This window comes from Trichomycterus rosablanca, chromosome 26 (assembly GCF_030014385.1).
Source record: "Trichomycterus rosablanca isolate fTriRos1 chromosome 26, fTriRos1.hap1, whole genome shotgun sequence".
Taxonomy (NCBI): domain Eukaryota; kingdom Metazoa; phylum Chordata; class Actinopteri; order Siluriformes; family Trichomycteridae; genus Trichomycterus; species Trichomycterus rosablanca.
The window spans coordinates 12,057,397-12,077,786 of NC_086013.1; the positions used below are offsets into that span (position 1 = coordinate 12,057,397).

The 20,390-nt window shown below is 40.8% G+C and overlaps 1 protein-coding gene and 1 long non-coding RNA gene across 5 annotated transcripts; one reads left to right on the forward strand and one right to left on the reverse strand.

Annotated features, from left to right (window-relative positions):
* Positions 1 to 356: 356 nt before the first annotated feature.
* LOC134303122 (myotubularin-related protein 3) lies at positions 357 to 19,348 on the reverse strand. Of its 4 annotated transcripts, XM_062988430.1 has the most exons (20): positions 19,259 to 19,348; positions 18,019 to 18,097; positions 17,837 to 17,899; positions 17,514 to 17,630; positions 17,101 to 17,183; positions 15,354 to 15,517; positions 14,515 to 14,611; positions 14,209 to 14,322; positions 13,927 to 14,120; positions 12,533 to 12,664; positions 11,314 to 11,425; positions 10,871 to 11,066; positions 10,320 to 10,505; positions 9,486 to 9,656; positions 8,949 to 9,094; positions 7,296 to 8,256; positions 4,573 to 4,656; positions 3,858 to 3,946; positions 3,590 to 3,616; positions 357 to 1,351 (listed from the first exon to the last, which is right to left on the reverse strand). In XM_062988430.1, exons 2-20 carry the CDS (start codon positions 18,019 to 18,021, stop codon positions 1,165 to 1,167), a joined length of 3,126 nt encoding a protein of 1,041 aa, XP_062844500.1. In that variant the 5' UTR covers positions 18,022 to 18,097; positions 19,259 to 19,348; the 3' UTR covers positions 357 to 1,164. The 4 variants fall into 4 exon arrangements, with proteins under 4 accessions (XP_062844500.1, XP_062844496.1, XP_062844499.1 ...); XM_062988426.1 differs by lacking the exon at positions 19,259 to 19,348 and having other exon boundaries at positions 18,019 to 18,139; XM_062988429.1 differs by lacking the exons at positions 4,573 to 4,656; positions 19,259 to 19,348 and having other exon boundaries at positions 18,019 to 18,139.
* On the forward strand, positions 10,890 to 17,955 carry LOC134303123 (uncharacterized). The gene is made up of 3 exons (XR_010007624.1): positions 10,890 to 11,084; positions 17,125 to 17,225; positions 17,858 to 17,955. It is a non-coding gene; the product is annotated as an uncharacterized LOC134303123 (long non-coding RNA).
* Positions 19,349 to 20,390: the final 1,042 nt, after the last annotated feature.

Here is a 20,390-nt window from a genome sequence, read left to right on the forward strand (position 1 = left end):
TAATTCTAACAAACGTTTATGCCCATCACTTATTGGTTAAAAATAATTGTGTTGTGGTTTTCAGCCCCTCTGAGGGTGGCACGGTGACTCAGCAGGTAGCACGGTCACCTTACAGCAAGAAGGTCCTGGGTTTGATTCCCAGGTGGATCGGCCCGGGTCCTTTCGGTGTGGAGTTTGCATGTTCTCTCTGTTTGTGTGGGTTTCCTCCCACAGTCCAAAGACATGCAAGTGAGACGAATTGGAGATACAAAATTGAATACATTTCAGCTCCTCTGTCCCTGTTATGAATAAGAACAGAAATAAAACGTCAGCTTTCCTTCCAAATCACTGACTGAATGAAGCATGCTCAGAGCCAGTGATGTTCAGCCTGGCAGTGTGTTGTGCTTTTATTTCATTAACTTGAATGTTTCAGAGCTTCAGAGACTCAAAAGCAGCAGCATCAGTACAGGAGGAGAGAGCGGAGAAAGAATGAGCCTTCACCAGTATATACTTATACATGTCTCACTTCTTACCAGTAGCAAAGCAAAAACACATGATATTAGCAAGCTACAAAGAAGATCTGTCTGTTTGGGTTGATCCAGCAGTAAGGTAAATAAATCCTGAAAAGCATCAAAAATGTCCAGTCCTTCATCACTAGAGATTTTCTTTAGAATATACACTGCGCTCTTTTTTCTGTACACATTATAGCATTATATACACATTAATCTACTATTCACATGAGCACAGATAGTCGTTCTAAAGGAATCGCACATGGCTTTATATTTTAGAGCAGTGTGCATATGTATTTAAAGGCAAAAAAACACCTGAAGTGTTCGAGTCCACTGAAGTGAATTCTAATAATATTAATAAGTTATGCTAATTATTTGCTGCCTTTTTAGGGCTGGACTCTACCCACCTGTGGGTAAAAACTTTACAGGAAGGGTATAACAGAGGGCAAACAACTCTGTTCCTGAAGGCCAGCGTCCAGCAGTGTTTTGATTAGTTGAATCTGGTGGGTGTCGAGAAAAGGAAACATAACTGTACTAAACACTAGCCAATCAGAAGAGTGCATTTTTGTGCTCTGGTTTAAATGGTGTATATAGTTGCTCTGTTACACTAATCTAATCTCCTAATCTCATATACATTAATTTAGAAATATTCCTACAGGGCAGAAGGATTGGAGGTTTAGTTGGAACTGGCAGCAATAGGCTTCTCCAGCTCCAGATCAGCAGGAGGCAGCACAGGATGCACAGCAGATGTGTGCAGGTTTCCATAACAGGCCTGGCAGACACGGTTAGGTTCATACAGCTGCTGATTCGTCGCTGATGCTTTGTGGTCACAGCAGCTGGCACAGAAGACGTTTCCACAGTTCCTACAGGGGTGACAGTGAGAAGGCAGTAGGTCAGTAAGGTCAGTAAGGTCGTTTATGAAGTAAACAAGTGTAGGTTAGTCTGCATATAGCGTTTAACATATAATGTTTAACAGTAACATGACAACCGTGTTTTTTTTTTTTTTTTTAACCCCTTTTTCTCCCCTTTCAGCGCATCCAATTGTTCAATTAGCATCGTGCTTCCTCTCTGTCTATGCCGAACCCTGCCCTGACGGAGGTGATTGAAGCTAACCCGTATCCCCACCGAAACACGAGCAGCAGCCAGATGCATCTTTGCCACCCACACATTGACGAGTTTGGCGCCACCTAGCGTTGCGTGCGGAGAGACACACCCTAAGGGCACCCCCTCCCATCTCTGTGTAAGCGCCTCCAATCAGCCGGCAGAGAACGCAATCGCATTCTGACAGAGAGAGACCCACATCCGGTTCTTTGTCCCACCCCCCACATGAGCAACCGGCCAATCGTTGCTCATATAGCCACTCGGCTTCGAACCGGTAAAGCAAGGCTGGATTCGATACCACGCTTCTCAGAATCCAGCCCTGGTTGCAGCGCGTTTCTTTTTACCGCTGCGCCACCTGAGCGGCACAACCGTCGTAGTTTTTACTTCAGTATCCAATTTTATTTTGAACACACTGATTTGCTGTCATTATGCTTAATAGGAATGGGCATTTTTCTGTCAACACTGAAGCCTAAAAATAAAAAATTATATTTAGCATAATTTGTTTTAATTTTAAAGTATGCAATAAATGCCAGACAGAACATAAATGTAAAAGTCTATTTATGTTTTACTCCAACTTTCTTAAATTTCCTTCGTTTCCATGGTGCAATCTCTTTTATTTGTTGAATGTTTCAATATAAAAAAAACAACAAAAAAAAACAATTAACATTTTAATAGTGCATTAGGGGCACGGTGGCTTGGTGGGTAGCACTGTTGCCTCACAGCAAGAAGGTCCTGCATCAAATAAAGTAACATTTGCTGAATTTCTGATTTAAAAAATAATTTGCTGCAGTGTGTTCACTTTTTTAAACCAAAAATCCAGAACATTTATAAACTGTCAAGGGGTGCTTAAACTTGTGCATACAACTGTGTACACAATATGTCTGCATATGGTAGGGCTGGGCAATATGATCTATTAATATCATCACTGCTGCTACCTACAGACATTTGTAACTCTTATTAATTCCCACCACCCACCATGACGAGGGATTTATTAAACATTAAACATCCTTTTGTGCCAGTTTTATTTCCTATTTAGTTTCTCAGTGAATACACATTAGGATGCTTTTAGAAGCTAATCTGTTAGAGTAAAACCCATCCAGAGCAATTTCCTGCTATTTGCTTGTTTGTTTCTAAAGGAACAAAATTGTGTTCCAAGCCAACATGACTCTACCAAACAACTTTAAATTTCCATGAAAGACTCATTAAAACACATTATTATAATTAGATTGTATTTGATATTTTAATCCGACAAAATTGCATTAAATAATTTGCCTTAAGCTCCAATAACATATTTACAGTTATTTCTATGGTAGCAACACCCTAGGTAGGTCTTTCTTCCATCTGTATCCCTGCAATCAGTAGTGCACTAAACAGCCTAAATAAAGTCATTTCATTTCCTTACTCTAGACTTTAGTCGTTGTATTTTTATCATAGTTGTAACTATCTGTCAGAGTCAGGTCTAAACATAAGCTGAAGTTACAAGTGATTGGCTCTTTCAATTAACCACTGTGACTCCCTACAGTACAGCGTCTTATGTATAGACTAGCAGTGGGGATCCGGTCCTGGGAACCTGGTTTTAGATCATGGTCAGAAAAGACGTTTAAATAGTTTGTGTTTTAACTGCATCCCTCCAACCTCTAAAACATGCAGTCAGGAAATCAGCTGCTCTAAATTTTCCCTAGATGTCATTGAGCTAGTTTCTGTGATCGGTTGAGAGTGGTCAACAATAAGTATAAGTATGAATATTAAAATAATAAATTAATGAATTAGTTATGTGTATTTCTGACGTTTAATCTGGAACATTCCAGCAATTAAATTAAGTTTATAAACTCACAATAAGAGTTTAAATGATGGGATTCTGAATAATAATCATCTCTAACATATGGTACATATACACACAACCAGTTCTGCTGTGGGGTGAAATGAAAAGAAAGAAAGGGAAAGACTAATGGATGAACACAGTACATGCATGAAATAAAAGAGGGGAAGAGGAATCTCACCAGGCTTCCTCAACAGGTTCTCTGGCACTGTGGGAAGAAAGGGAGGAGACAAAGGACAGGATGAAAAGTCACAAAGAAAGAGAGAGTCTGACAGGACAGCAGAGCAGAGAACTTTAGCTGACTGAAGAACCTTTTGATCTTTGTCTATTGTCTAACTACACTACACTTCACTGTAATGTTAATGCTTTTATGTAGCTGGATTGGGCATTAGGAAACAAAAGTAAGGAGCTCGCACCTAAGAAAGTGATATGTGATACTATGTTCTCACCTGCACTGTGTTTTTCTTGCAGATAGCCAGAACTTGTTCTCACACCTATAGCAGTGGGTGGGTAGATGATCAGGATACCACCGTGGGACCTAAAACACAGAACCCACCATCAGTACCAGTTAACTGCACACAATCGTCAATGTCTGAGTTTCACTTTCTTATTGCACAACATATGACAATGCTTAGTATGCATTATTAATAATGACGATCAGTTCAATTTATATAGCACCTTTCACCTACCCAAGGACAATGTAAATGTAATGTAAGAACATGTACAAAGGGCAGTCCACCAATCACTTCTGATTCTCCTATACTTCGCACATGTAGAGCCACACCCCGATTTCTGCGCTCCTCCACTTTCTGTACAGACACCCTGGGTAACCAAGATCCTTACACAGCATTGTTAACCCCCCACCCCTTAGTCCGGTTTTTTCCTCACCCCTTAGTCCGGCCTTGTAAATGTAATGTAAGAGCATATAACATGCATGATATAAAAATGCATGATACTGTGTTTAAAACAGTAGCAAGTATTATTTTTGCCCCTTAATGAGTCAGCAAGACTGCTCTCTTAATTACCCTCAGGCTAGTGGGGGGGCAGAAAGGGCATCCTACATAAAAACTGTGCCAAGTCTGGAATTCAGACCAGACCCACAGTGGGGACCCAATAGCGGATCACAGCAAATATAAATATTAATGTCCCCCATTCTTTTCCAACCTGCTTGTCGTGCTCGTCCTGTTCATTGCCACAGCGGGACAGATGCACAACCTCAACATTATTCTCGCCGTCTGGCACGGGTGTCTGGAGGAAAAAATAAATAATACTGTTTATTTAAATACATCTCTGTTCGTCTATATCTGCTAGTGCCTGTCACATATTAGCAGATAAAGTGGCAATAAGTTTGCTTTAATTTTGTATAACTACTGCATTTATAAATGTATACAATTCTATGCATTTTTCACAAGTTTTTTCTCCCAATTTAGCGTAGCCAATCTGCTGCTGTGGACCCCCGCGACGTCCAAGGAGGGTGTAAATTCGCCTTACACACACTCCCTCCGACGTGTGCGCAGTCCACCAGTCGCTTCTTATTCTCCCATACTGGTGGATTTACACGTGATGTCGGCTTTGCGCATGGAGAGCCACGCCCCGATTTCTGCGCTCTTCCACTTTCTCGGTCCTTACATTCATAACCCCACCCCTTAGTCCAGTTTTTCTCTCACCCCTTAGTCCAGTCTTTCTCTCACCCCTTAGTCCGGTCTTTCCCTCACCCCTCAGTCCGGTCTTTCCCTTACCCCTCAGTCCGGTCTTTCCCTCACCCCTCAGTCCGGTCTTTCCCTTACCCCTTAGTCCGGCCTTTCCAACCCAGCAAACTGGAAGCCAATTGTGCTTGCTGGAGGGTGCCCAGCTGACCGGTAGCGGAGCGGAGATTCGAACCCGGGAGCTGGTGTGCTAGCGAAATAGGGGTTCCCCTATTCATTATTTTTATCTAAACTAAAAAAAATTGATCTTAAAAATCTTTCCTGTTGCAATGTCCTTGGCTAAGTATACTTGGGTGTAAAAAATAAATTAATAAAAAAAATAATAATAATAATTAAAAAAAAATAATAATAATAAAAAAAAAAAATAAAAAAAAAATAAAAATATATATATATATATATATATATATATATATATATATATATATATATACACATATATATATATATATATATATATATATATATATATACACATATACAGTGTATCACGAAAGTGAGTACACCCCTCACATTTCTGCAGATATTTAAGTATATCTTTTCATGGGACAACACTGACAAAATGACACTTTGACACAATGAAAAGTAGTCTGTGTGCAGCTTATATAACAGTGTAAATTTATTCTTCCCTCAAAATAACTCAATATACAGCCATTAATGTCTAAACCACCGGCAACAAAAGTGAGTACACCCCTTAGTGAAAGTTCCTGAAGTGTCAATATTTTGTGTGGCCACCATTATTTCCCAGAACTGCCTTAACTCTCCTGGGCATGGAGTTTACCAGAGCTTCACAGGTTGCCACTGGAATGCTTTTCCACTCCTCCATGACGACATCACGGAGCTGGCGGATATTCGAGACTTTGCGCTCCTCCACCTTCCGCTTGAGGATGCCCCAAAGATGTTCTATTGGGTTTAGGTCTGGAGACATGCTTGGCCAGTCCATCACCTTTACCCTCAGCCTCTTCAATAAAGCAGTGGTCGTCTTAGAGGTGTGTTTGGGGTCATTATCATGCTGGAACACTGCCCTGTGACCCAGTTTCCGGAGGGAGGGGATCATGCTCTGCTTCAGTATTTCACAGTACATATTGGAGTTAATGTGTCCCTCAATGAAATGTAACTCCCCAACACCTGCTGCACTCATGCAGCCCCAGACCATGGCATTCCCACCACCATGCTTGACTGTAGGCATGACACACTTATCTTTGTACTCCTCACCTGATTGCCGCCACACATGCTTGAGACCATCTGAACCAAACAAATTAATCTTGGTCTCATCAGACCATAGGACATGGTTCCAGTAATCCATGTCCTTTGTTGACATGTCTTCAGCAAACTGTTTGCGGGCTTTCTTGTGTAGAGACTTCAGAAGAGGCTTTCTTCTGGGGTGACAGCCATGCAGACCAATTTGATGTAGTGTGCGGCGTATGGTCTGAGCACTGACAGGCTGACCCCCCACCTTTTCAATCTCTGCAGCAATGCTGACAGCACTCCTGCGCCTATCTTTCAAAGACAGCAGTTGGATGTGACGCTGAGCACGTGCACTCAGTTTCTTTGGACGACCAACGCGAGGTCTGTTCTGAGTGGACCCTGCTCTTTTAAAACGCTGGAGGATCTTGGCCACTGTGCTGCAGCTCAGTTTCAGGGTGTTGGCAATCTTCTTGTAGCCTTGGCCATCTTCATGTAGCGCAACAATTCGTCTTTTAAGATCCTCAGAGAGTTCTTTGCCATGAGGTGCCATGTTGGAACTTTCAGTGACCAGTATGAGAGAGTGTGAGAGCTGTACTACTAAATTGAACACACCTGCTCCCTATGCACACCTGAGACCTAGTAACACTAACAAATCATGATATTTTGCAGGGAAAATGACAAGCAGTGCTCAATTTGGACATTTAGGGGTGTAGTCTCTTAGGGGTGTACTCACTTTTGTTGCCGGTGGTTTAGACATTAATGGCTGTATATTGAGTTATTTTGAGGGAAGAATAAATTTACACTGTTATATAAGCTGCACACAGACTACTTTTCATTGTGTTAAAGTGTCATTTTGTCAGTGTTGTCCCATGAAAAGATATACTTAAATATCTGCAGAAATGTGAGGGGTGTACTCACTTTTGTGATACACTGTATATATACATAAAGATGCTAGACAATTACTAATGTGTACAGAGTCTGTGTGCCATTTCTCACCAGCTCTCCGTTGACGTGCAGCCTGTTCCACAGCGCCTGCACCTGCCGTTTCAGCGTCTCCACCTGCAGCTGATGTCCGGCCTCCATCTGCCTGAGCCGTACCTGCACTACATCCCTGTGCACACTGAGCCCGTCTTCACCCAGGTGATCAGGCACAGCTGGCACTCGCCCAAAACCGCCAAGAGATGTATCTTGAATAAACGAAGGTGATCCGGCACTGGCTGTGGATGTCTGACGGCTGAGGGGTGTTTGTGAAATGCAGCCGCCATCCACACTAGAGGCTTCTCCGTTACATGCTGAGAGTTCATGATTAGATTTTGGGAAGAGAGGCTGCAGGGACGGTGAGTGGGGTGAGCTGGGGGGGTTTGCACTATGTAGGCACTCCTCGGTTTCTGTAAAGTCTTGTGGAGGAGAAATGGTGTTGGGTTTAGGGGTGCTATCAGGGCAGAGAGGCTCTTTAGGAGATTCGTTTGGCTTTGATTCTGTCCCACTGTCAGTGTTAGTGATGTGGTCAGGACAGGAGATGCACAGTTTATCAGTTGAAGGTTCCAGCACTTTGTTTGCATGTTCACATGAACAGTTCCCAGGATTATCCCCATTCTGTACAGGTACCTTGTCGGACAGTACCACATCTACTGCAGCCGAGCTGCTCGTATTGGAAAAAGGCACGGCCACATTTTCATTCACCGAATCGCTCCCATTTACTAGATTACAGTCATTAAGTAATTCAGTCTTTGCTAGACTCCCGTCAAATTCATTCATTTCAGTATGATCTGTAGTATGTCTGACGGCTTGCTGAGAATTGTCCTTGCTTTCTGTAGCTGCAACAAGCTCCTCTGATCGAAGGTGGTCCTGCCATGATTCATTAAGGTTAGGATCACTGGAGCGGCGGTTCGATGCGGCTAGATTTGATCCCTGGCAAGCCACAGGCAGGTTGTCATAGGAACGAGTTTTTGACAGCCTATAGGGAAGAAAGAAATTGCTCAAGACAGGCAGCTTGAGGTGACATTGATAATAACATACCTGCATTAGGCTGGTTACACAAAACGTACCTCTTACTACTGATTTTAATAAAAACAATGCATTTTAATGCATAGAATAGTTAACAAGACATGCAATTTTACCCTGACAAGTCTTCAAAATGGTGATTTTGGCTTAATGGGGGGTGGGAACAATGAGTTCGAATTTATGCCATTTATGCCCCCTGAAGGCGGAGCTCAAAGTTACAATAGGTTTTTCAGATAGCTGTGTTACGAATAGCGCACTACTATACCTAACAGAATGTCTTACTCAGATGGTTTAGTTACCTACTATGTAGCACATAGGATGTGGTTTGGGACACAGCAAAGAAAAACGGTATTTTGTTATTTATCGGACGGCACTGTGACTCGTTGGGTAGCACTGTCGCCTCACAGCAAGAAGGTCCTGTGTTTGATCCCCAGGTGGAGAGGTCCGGGTCCTTTCTGTGTGGAGTTTGCATGCCCATGTCTGTGTGGGTTTCCCCTGGGAGCTCTGGTTTCCAACCACAGTCCAGGTGAATTGGAGATACAAAATCCAATCAGCACTAGGCATTCTCAGCCACTAGCCAGTCTCAGACATCTATTGAGTGTCCTAAAAGGAACAACCTGTACAAGGATTCTATAGTGCATTTACCTGCCAGGGCGTGTGTCCTCAGGTGAGGCTGAAGCGGCCGAATAAGAAGCACATGACTCTTCACACAGTGTGGAGGGGGCGGAGTTAGGCAGGTACACAGCACTCCATAGCATAAGGTTCCTCACGTGGCACACCGGGTGAAGCACCTGATTGAAGAGGAACGATCAATAAAACATGAATGATTCAAGAAGAAACAATCTAAATGACTTTTTATTGATGATACTTGTTTCAGGTTCTGTAAACAATGTGACCAGAAATATTTAACTAGTCAGCAGAAGAAGATATTGTAGTTGTTTGTAGTTGGGCACAACAAAATAACAAGGATGTGCAAATGAAGGTTGGACTCGGTCGATCAAACTACATTAAATAATGTAAAGTAAACATAAATACCATGACTACAGCTTTTACGTAAAGCTGGTTTTTGTTATTTATTGATGTTTGGTCACTTTTCTGTTGACCGAACACTTATGCTTGAAAGAACTCATGTGCAAAATTCAAATAAAAGCTAAACAGAGAGATGAGTAGATGATGCAGTACCATCTCTGAGTGTGATGAGTAGAGGATGTTATGGAAGGCTCTGTTGGCTGGTTGGAGCAATGACCAAACAGAGCAAGTGTTCTCCAGCGCTCCTTGCTCTTCTCGCTCTTTCACACTGTTACACAGGAACGTCCCGAACAGACACGAGTAGGTATGCTGCACCAGCTTCACCTGCATAACACACACACACACACCAACAATTAATACTTAGTAACAACTGCTACTTGGCTTCCAAAATAGCTTTCGCAACAGTCTAATAGGACAAATGTTTTATATAAGGAATAAATTCAAGGTAAAGAGACTTCATTTGTCATGTATACATATACACGTGTACAGTGCAATGAAATTCTTCCACATATCCCAGCTCATTTGGAAGCTGGGGTCAAGAGTGCAGGGTCAGCCACTGTATGCCATCCCTGGAGCAGAGAGGGTTAAGGGCCTTGCTCAGAGGTCTAAGAGTGGCTGCATGGCAAAGCTGGGATTTAAACTCTCAGCCTTTCAATTGATAGCCCAAAGCTTTACCCACTAGGCTACCACTGTCTATTTTTTAGAATAAAAAACATGGCATAATGTTTAACAATTTCTTGTCAATTATTGTTACTGCCTTGTGATACTGACTGTAACCTTAATATGTTCTCTTTAACCAATCCTTATGTACAGTACATTCTTACATAGGTGTGAAGAATGGGTGGGGAACTGCAGCCAAAACTTAAGTGAAAGTAGCTGTGTTCCAAATATCATCCTATACACCTAAAAATCTTAAACCAACAGCAATAAAGCCTAAATGACAAGTGCATTATATACTGAATAAATCACTCTAGGTGCAGCTCGTACCAGAAAGGCCTCGTTAAATTGAAAGGAGCAGGGAAACTGCCTCTGCAGTTGGTGCACACAGTCCAGCCACTGCAGGAAAACAGGACAGCGTTCATTTACATCCTCGGAGTTTTCCCCGTGGCCACAACGGTCTGCAAATTTATGACCAAAATCCAGCCACTCTGTCTCCACCAGCACCTGGAAACCCTGCACAGAGGGGAAAAAAGTATAAAGGAATTAAAAAAGGAATGTCGAATAGAGTGAGAATTTATTCAAGGAATTTTTAGTCTGCCTACTAAATATTGTACAATTAAAAAATCCTAGTTAATATTTTTCTCTTTTACAGAAATTTTGTTATACTTAAAACAAATGACCTGCTAAAAGACTAGCCAAAATGAACCATCTAAAATAGCAATTAAGATAAGGGATGCCAGAAATGTACCCACTTGTACAAACACTTCTTGTTAAGGCTTTTTTGTATATTCTATTTTTATGTATCTTCCAATACAGCCTTGTGTAAGTTTGGACCCCCCTGGTGAAACTGAACATTTTGTTTTGTGTCTCTCTTATACCTCAATGGTTCTGTAGTAGGGATCCAGCAGCAGTTTGGACAGAGCCACTATCTGAGGTGTGCGGTCCCAGCCATCAGAACAATGCACCAGAACAGGCATGCTGTCTCGATCCACCGTGTTTACTACTAACAGAGACGCCTTCAGCAGGAGAGACAGGTGCTGCAGCCACTTAGTGCCCTCAAGAGCAGACAGCCAACTGAAAAAGGCAAATAAGGTGAAACATTACTGCATTAAGAAGCTTATGAATATAATCTTATGAACATATTTTTTATATTACACCACCTACTGGGAATTTGGGAAACTTTTTAAACCACACAACACAGTGTCAAAGCATTACATTGTTTTATTTTTAAACATTCTAATGGACACCTGCCTAGTGTGTTCAAATTCTCTAGTTGCTAAAATTCATGTTATTCATGTACACATATTTGAAGATCTCTTACTTGGCAGGGTCAGGCACCTGGGCGCAAAGTGCCCGCAGGCACTGGAAGCTCCTCCTTATGGAATGGATGTTAGCCATACTCATAAACACCACCTCACAGTTTGGATAGTACTCTGCACAAAACACGAGGGTTCACATTCAAAATGAAATCATACATACAGGGAGTATATGAGGTTATTTTCTCTTGAATAAAAACAGTAAATCCATCAAGGTGATTCAGAAACACAATAATGAAACAAGGTTATTGTGAATTAAGTAAATTATACAAAAATAAAACGTCTAACAAGTACAGCAACAGAGATGTGTTCAGCCAGTCACCCAGAGATCTTAAGTTACACCCTTAACAATGCTACAGCAATCGCTGGCCTTGATCTCTGGGTTGGGAGAATGCGAGTTATTTTCAAAGCAACACTACCCAATCTCTGAAGTCTATACGCTGTGTTTACAAAAAATCCAGGCTGTTCCTTATATCTATATGTAACTGCTCTATATGTATGTAACTGCTGAATTAAACCGTTTCCCAACACACACACACACACACACACACACAATATCAAGTCTGCACTACAAAAGTGTAAGTGATTAATCTGATTACTAAATAATCAAAAAATAAAAGAATAAATGCAGTTTTTCCAGGTTACATGAAGTAATTCAGTATAATTTAGAAATATTTGGGTACGTCATCAGAAACTGGCTTTATCAGGCGACACCTTGCAGAGGAGGGGTGTGTTATCGGAAACTGGCTTTATCAGGCGACACACAGTACAGAAGATGATGTTTCAGCCAGTTAGTTAAAGGACTGTGTCTCAAACTTCTTAAGTTTTCAGTGTGCTTGATAATAGTAAGCTTAATAAGTAATTTAGGACACTATTTAGTTATTTGTGACTCGGCAGCTCTCCTCTTTTTTGTGTGCAGCATGACAGAGGAAGTTTAGTAAGATGTTTGTTTTGATTGATACTCATTCTCCATTTTTCAGTCTTTTACTCGACTGATGAATTGAAGTTGGGGAAAAAGCTCTTATTAGAGTCTGGTTGGGCAACTGCCTGAGACAGACAACTGAAACATGGGGCTAAATATCATGAGAATGTGGCCGGCTTCATATATTTTTAGACAAAGCTGATTGCTAGCTGTTGCATATTAGGCAAGCTTCGAACAGCGAGTGGCAATGATTACATATTATTTATTTACAAAAATGAATAACAAAATTAAATATGGTTTACCTGGGCATTCACAGCCACCTCCTTTGGCCCGATTGGCCACAGCAGCAGCGTAAGACCTGGCATCCAATATCAGCAGCTTCTGAGGGGTGGCGGTCAACTCCATCCCTTCATTGCCATTGGTAATGACAGGATCTGAGAAGAGTGAAAAATCAGACAAAAAAACAATGCACAATTATATATGACCCTATCAAAACTATTACTTCCCTTAACACTACTAATATTGATGAAATACCTGTTGAACATCCAAACATATCTATTTTTTTAGAACAATTAACTGTTTATTGCAACTAGTACACAATTCAGACTGTTTTGTAATCTCTTTAACTGCACAGAAAATTATTTTTCACTGTGTATTAATTGGCAAGTACAAGCTGATTAAACATCTGATAGTAGCAAGCATTCGGAAACACTGAATGCCAGTCTCTTATTGTTGTACCAGACAATAAACCTGCTGCTAAATTGTTTCTAGTAAACAAGTTTCACTTTCACTTCTGTAGTACTGTATAATTTTATGTCCTGCCCTGTATGCCCTACTAGTCAGCATTTTTCTACATTTTGTTCTAGCTAAGCATATTTGTAAACTCTTTCATGGTCTGAATGGCACAATATGCCAGTAACAGAAAACAATCTATAAACATCACACACTGACAGCTATGAAAATATATATTTTTACAATATCTTTTAGATTTATAGTTTTTTTTTTTTTTTTTACCCCTTTTTCTCCCCTTTTAGCGCATCCAATTGTTCAATTAGCATCGTGCTTCCTCTCTGTCTATGCCGAACCCTGCCCTGACGGAGGTGATTGAAGCTAACCCGTATCCCCTCCGAAACACGAGCAGCAGCCAGATGCATCTTTGCCACCCACACATTGACGAGTTTGGCGCCACCTAGCGTTGCATGCGGAGAGACACACCCTAAGGGCACCCTCTCCCATCTCTGTGTAAGCGCCTCCAATCAGCCGGCAGAGAACGCGATCGCATTCTGACAGAGAGAGACCCACATCCGGTTCTTTGTCCCACCCCCCACATGAGCAACCGGCCAATCGTTGCTCATATAGCCACTCAGCTTCGAACCGGTAAAGCAAGGCTGGATTCGATACCACGCTCTCCAGCCCTGGTTGCAGCGCGTTTCTTTTTACCGCTGCGCCACCTGAGCGGCCAGATTTATAGTTTTATTGCATTTTATAATGTTAGAATCCTATGTGTAAGCACTCCCTTCTGGTCTGTATTTGCATATTGCACCATAGCAGACATCTTTTTAAAAAATCACTAGCCTCGTAACAATCTACTATCTGCTCGTTTATTTATGAGATTTTATCTCATCAGGTTCTTAAGAAACTAGAAAAATAAGCACTGAAATTTAGTTAGTGTGACATTAGCAGCTTATATACTGACCTGAGCTATCGGGAGAACCATCGCTTTGATGGTGGACACAGAAGCCGTTGCAGAGATGTTTATTAGCTGCAGTGTCCACTGCACAGGCCTTAGCGATGGATTGTACCAAGTGCTCGTCGTCTGCACTCCGCCACCCCCACCAGCTCACCTCAGGCTGCCCGCACCGGCCGATAATGGCACCGGTGCTCTGATGTCTGGGCAAAGCAAAATGCAAATGCTTAGAATCAAAGAATTGTACATGCATCAACATCTGTGCTGCGGTAACAAAAAAAACACACATACCGGTAAACGACAGCTGGAATCCTCTTCCAGGAACGAAATTCGGCTACCTTCTCTAGCTCCTTGTCTGTGATCCAGCTAGGTACCACTAACTTCTCGGGGTAACTCATACAGAGTCTGAGAAGAGAAAATGCATACAACACAGACATACAGATAAAATTAGACATTTTGTTTAAATTCATTATATAAAAAAATAACAGTAAAATAGGGAGTATCTTGGTCATTTTTTGGAAATTCTCTATGAGCCCCTGGAAAACATTTAAATGGATGATGAGAGCATTTAATAAGAAGTCAGAAGTAAAGTGTTACCTGTAGTTGGTGTTGATTTCGGAGATTCTCCAGGCACTGTGGGTGTCAAAGCCCATTCTGTACATTTCACACTTGGAACGATTTCTAACATGCTCGCCTGTAGAACATTACAAGACCATACACATACACATACACATACACACACACACACACACACACACACACACACCACACCTGCATTAGCCGATGAACCCCAAAAGGGTTTTTTTTTTTTTTTTTTAGATTAGCTCCAAAGCACCAGCCCTGACTGTTTAAATGTGCACTGCCTGTTTCTTTGTTTGTTTAATTCTTAACACCAAGTCAGCTGCTATGGCTATTATCATGGCTAAACATTATATTCAGTCTTTAAACAACAAGTAGGAGGTCAATTTGCTTTCTTTACTTGTGTGTGTAGTGGTTAGACTGTGCACTGCCTGTAACAGCATTTTCTTAGCAGGACTGGGTTTCATTACCGCCTGGGAAACATCTTCACAAACAAAAGATTAAAAATGGATCTAACATAAAAAGGTCTACTGTAGAAATGCAGTCCCGTCTACAAGCGGTAGCTCAGCGGTTTACATACTGAATTAATCAGAAGATCACTGGTTCAAGCCCCACCGCAGCCAGATTGCCACTGCTGGGCCCTTGAGCACAACACTTGCTCAAATTGTATTCAGTCAAGATTGTAAGTCGCTTTGGATAGAAGCGTCTGCTAAATGCCACAAATGTAAATGTACAATTATTTGCACCTCTAGTAAAACTAAAAAAAAATGATAAGAAATCACCCCTGTGGTGGGAAACCTCATACTAAACAAATAAGAAAAAAAATGTACTGTGTATGAGTTGATGTGTACATATACCCGCGTGGCAGATCTCATCATGCAGGTCTTGTTCAGCTGGTACACTGGCACTGTAGGTGTGGAAGGAGAAGGCAAATAGCTCTTCGAGGCGAGAGGGAGGGTGCAAAGCTGCTGCGAGTCGACGCAGCCAGTCCTGAGCCTGCTCTGACGAGGTGAACTCACCCCTGTGGGCAGAAAGAATAGTTTCATACAACACGCATTACCAAAAAAATTTTCTCTTCGGTGTTTTTATATGGGTGTGACCGTACACCCTGATAAAAAAAACCTTAAACAGTTTCTACCAATGTTATGCAGTAGTGCTTTAAAATATGACATTATTTGCACATCTTCAGGACTAGTGAATGAGGCAGTACTTGAGGAACCACCCACCAGTCAAAAATTACATTAATGATGTACATTTATAATCATTTTTAGATTTATAATTATTTACTTACAGCAGTAACAAAATGTATATTGAAATGTAGGACAGTAGTGGCCTAGTGGGTAGAACTGTGGGTAACCAACTTGAAAGCTGTGGATTTGAATCTCGGCTCTGCCGTGCAGCTACTGTTGGGCCCTTCACCCTTTAATGGTCTGTTCAAATATTTGGTTAAGCTTACTTTGAGTCTAAATACTTGGGTACAAATGAGCTGTATTTAAATAATCTTGTTTGGGCAGTATCTACTCCTTGGTTTAAATGTGTTAAACTCAGGCCCCCTCAGCTTCAGGGGCTGACCCTGCGCTCTGACCCTAGCCTCCAAAGGATGATATGTGGAAAAAGCATTTTATTGTACTGTATTTATGTATATGTATTAGGGCTGTCAAACGATTAAAATTTTTAATCGCGATTAATCTCAGAATTTCATATAGTTAATCGCGATTAATCGCATTAAAAAAAATCTGTGTAAATGTTATAGAAAACAAGGATTTTTAAGTGAAATGTTACAATTAAAATGGTGAACACATTTTATGCTAAATGTACTGATGTTAAAAACTGCTGGGACAAGAGAAAACTGTAAGGGAGTTTTATTCACTCACATACTAGGCAGTAAATGTCAGATTGTAGGTTAGAATTTCTCCATCAGCAAACATTGTAGATCAGCGGTGCTTTAGGTGGGATAAGGCGTAGTTATTGTATCAGACTTGTCTGTGGTTGTATCGTGACGATGGTTTGATGGACGTTTCTACACGAAGTGAGTGTGTTTTGACCCTTTGGGGCTTCCATAGTTCATGGACTAACGTGCTCGACTCAGCTTTCCGGTATTCGGTACAGAAGAAGAAGTTAATTAAGTGTAATAAAGTGTTCTGCTCCCGACAACTTGTGAATATAGCGTGTATTTATTTCTTTATTATGCAAGTGCATCACTACCACGATCGGTTACATTATGTTAACAAACCGCAAATGAAAAACGGTGGCAAGTCCGACATTAAAACGTTTGTTCTACCAGTCAAGTGTCAACATGAACTAGAATTTGCGTTAATGGCACTAATTTTTTTAATCGCGTTAAATTGAGGTCGCGTTAATGCGTTATTATCGCGTTAACTTCGACAGCCCTAATATGTATATATGATAATGACGGTTTTTCATCTGTAAATTTTAATGCCCATAGTTTTGGAATTAGGCGTCCAACAAGCTCACTGTAACGAGGTGCCAGGTATATACAAGGTGCACACATTAGGGTGTGTTAGCTCTGAGTGAGGTCATGTAGAATTTTGATATTGTATGGATTATGAACGTGTATTAAAGATAATGGCTTTGCACGTTTACCTGATGACTTTGCCATCTTTGCAGGAAAGGTGCAGCTGAACCAAGTCTCGACACTCCACGCTCTCTATCAATTGCAGAGGAACCTGACAAACAGCAATATGGATTTAGACGATAAAGAATAGAAAGTAAGCTACAAGAGAATGTCTTACAACAGAATGTATGAAGATTATAAGCAATTCCCAGTGATGGGCTATTTGAAAATTATGCTGTGGGGATAAATGAGAGGAGTCTTTTACTCTGCAGGTATTTACAAAACTATGTTTGTCTGACAAATGTAAGTGCCCCTAACTGTCTGAAGTTTTCCATGAATTTTATTAAAACCCACAAAACATGCTCCTACTGTCTTGTACAGCTATCAAGAACATAGACACACGTAAAAAAAATAGAATTTTGCATATTTGTATTATACTCACATTTATGACATTTTCTTTAACCTTGACGTAAAGGCGGTAGCTAGACAGGGCTATGACATCCCCCTCTGTCTTTTCCACGTACTCCAAACACTCACCATGCAACACTGGGAACGGGACCTACACACACACACACACACACACACACACAATACCAATGACTGAATTACATGAAGGAAAATTAAAAAGAGATTTATATAAAAACTGCTATAGCCAAGTGTTCACCCTCAAATATATACTTTAGGTATATACAATGTTAACTTGAAGTGTGAGAAAAAAATCACTTAGTATTTAAACTGAGCATTTATTCCCTTAAGTTATTTTACCTGCAGATGTTCCTTTTCCAGATCTGGACTTTCAGCTTCTGGACTGGGCTGCTCCTCTTCACCCTGCCAAACACACCCAGTTAAACTAGCACATAGTTATTGTTTGCAAAACGAGTTCTTAATCCTGTTTCATCTCTATCCAATAAAAGGGAACTAGAGTAATACTGTGTATATACACTTACCATGGCCCCTAGGAGGGAAGGGGTACAGGAAGGAATTGCTCCGGAGAGCAGCCGGTCTTTCTGCTGGATCTTTACTTTACTGAAGAAGAGCAGATGATACATCAGTACTTACAAAGACAAAAAACAGCCCAAGTGAAGTAAGGATTAGATTATCTGGACTAGCTTTTTAAAATGCATACGTTGCATACACGGACTGGCTAGTCTGAGGGAGGGAGGACTGTATGGATTACTCATAACTGGTGCAATTACAGCTGATCGATAGTGCCTACGCAATGAGACTGGGGATAATGGAGATTGGTGTGTGACTCTCTGTGCACAATATGGATACAAACCCGCCTCATGCAGGTGAGAAGAAGCAGCCAGCTACTGCACACGTCAGAGGGGAAGTGTGTTGGTTAAGGCCCGCCTCAGTCAGAAGTAGAGGTCAGCAGCAGTGAAGCGAAAATACAAATCGGGTAACTGGATTTGACTAGATTGGTAGGAGAATTGGGGAGAAATGAAATAAAAACTACTGCCTATTTTTGAGTCTTTACCGACAAGTTCAAGAAGTGTCCATGGTAATTAATATTTTTCTTTGCAAAGAAAAGCATGAATTTACAACTGGAATACACAGCAAGCATATTATCTGCCTCTTACAAAATATTGGTGTATTAGTTTAACTAGTGGCATACACTACAGTAATAAATGTAAATGTCAAAATGTCACTGGTTAAACAACATTTCCAGGTATGTGGACTGTTCATTCATCAATCACTTAACGTCTCTGCCTTGTATCTACAATCCCTCCGTATTTAATCCCTATGTTTTGCTCCAGCAGCACAAACACTGGAAATGCAGTGAGAAAGGACTGACCCTAGAGCAGCCATGCTGAGCTGGATGTTATCTGATTTCACATCTAAATAAATGTTAGATACCAAGTGAAACATAGATGAGATAATGTCAACATTGGATATGCCCATATCATAGGATAGACCCTGCATAAACATATCCAGAAACCGAAACCATTTTAACTAGTGGGACTGTGTCTGTGCAACATGATGATGGCATGATATTAAAATATGTTAAGATTACAATGCATTTTATATTTTGGTGTTAACGCATTTATAAGAAGTAATTATAACAATGTTACAGTATTTTACCTTCCAGTTCTTTGAAAGGTTCACTAAGCTCAATGTCTGTGACAGCAGAATTGGACAAATGGAGCCTACTGGTTGGTGTGCAAAATAAAGCCTGTTAAATACCTGTGGCAGCTCTTTTGCCAGCTGTGATTCAAACTGATTCATGCCTCATCTTGTCAGTGAAAGCAGGGTGTTGTCTGCACAAGCCTGAAAGTGTGCATCATTGTGCACCAGTTCTTTTTTTTCCCTGAGAATCTGAAATATGTTTACACAATAAACACGCTACTTAGTCTAAACACACTAACCACAAGGATTTTCATGACCTGTTCTTTGTAAACATTGAAAAACCAAAAACTTAAGGATTATGAAACCAAAAATTGACCTCTGACGGGTTCACCTTGCAATATTTCACAAGATGCTCTCACTAATGATAAGGAAGGTTACTGTTATTGTCATCTTTAAACAATAGTTATAGTGGGAACTCTCTGGCCATAATTAGGTTCCAGTATATTTGGAGAAAGAAGTATGATAACATTTTAAGAACATATTTTAATACTTGATACTCAAACACTTTCCAGTTGGCCAGACTGGAATTCCAATTGATTTATCTTACATAATATGCAATTTGACCCATACAACTGGATCAATCACTTTATGTTTTGCTTCTCATTAACAGTTTTTATACCAACCAAATACATGCTTGAATACACACAGTCACATATCTGAGCAAAAATATTTACACCCCCACCAAATACATGCTTAAAAACAGCCACCAACTTTACAGCGGGCACTGTCCAACTGTCACTTCAGATTCAACATGCAGTGCTTTTTCTAATACTACATTATACTGGGTGATCTTAGGCTTGTGTGCTGCTCAGACATGGACAGCAGTTTGGAACTTGGTTGGTGTTGAGCGTTGCAACAAAGGTCAGATGTTTTTAGACTCTGCACTTTAGCACTTGTCTGCCTGTTTTGTAAGCTTCAATGCTGAGCTGTTGTTCCTCCTAACAATTGTTGTGACTTCTTGTTTCTGTCTTACAATAGCAGCCTTTACTTCTTACCAGGAAAGCTTTAGCAAGTCAGAAATTTCACAATGGAAGTGACTGAAACAGCTAAATCTACTCATGTCAAGAAATGTCCATATACTTTCAGACATTTCCTGCAATTTTATCTGTAAATAATATAGATTAAAGAGGATCCTAAACCAATTTAATATAAACGGGGCAACATTGATATAAATGATTCAGTTTCGGTA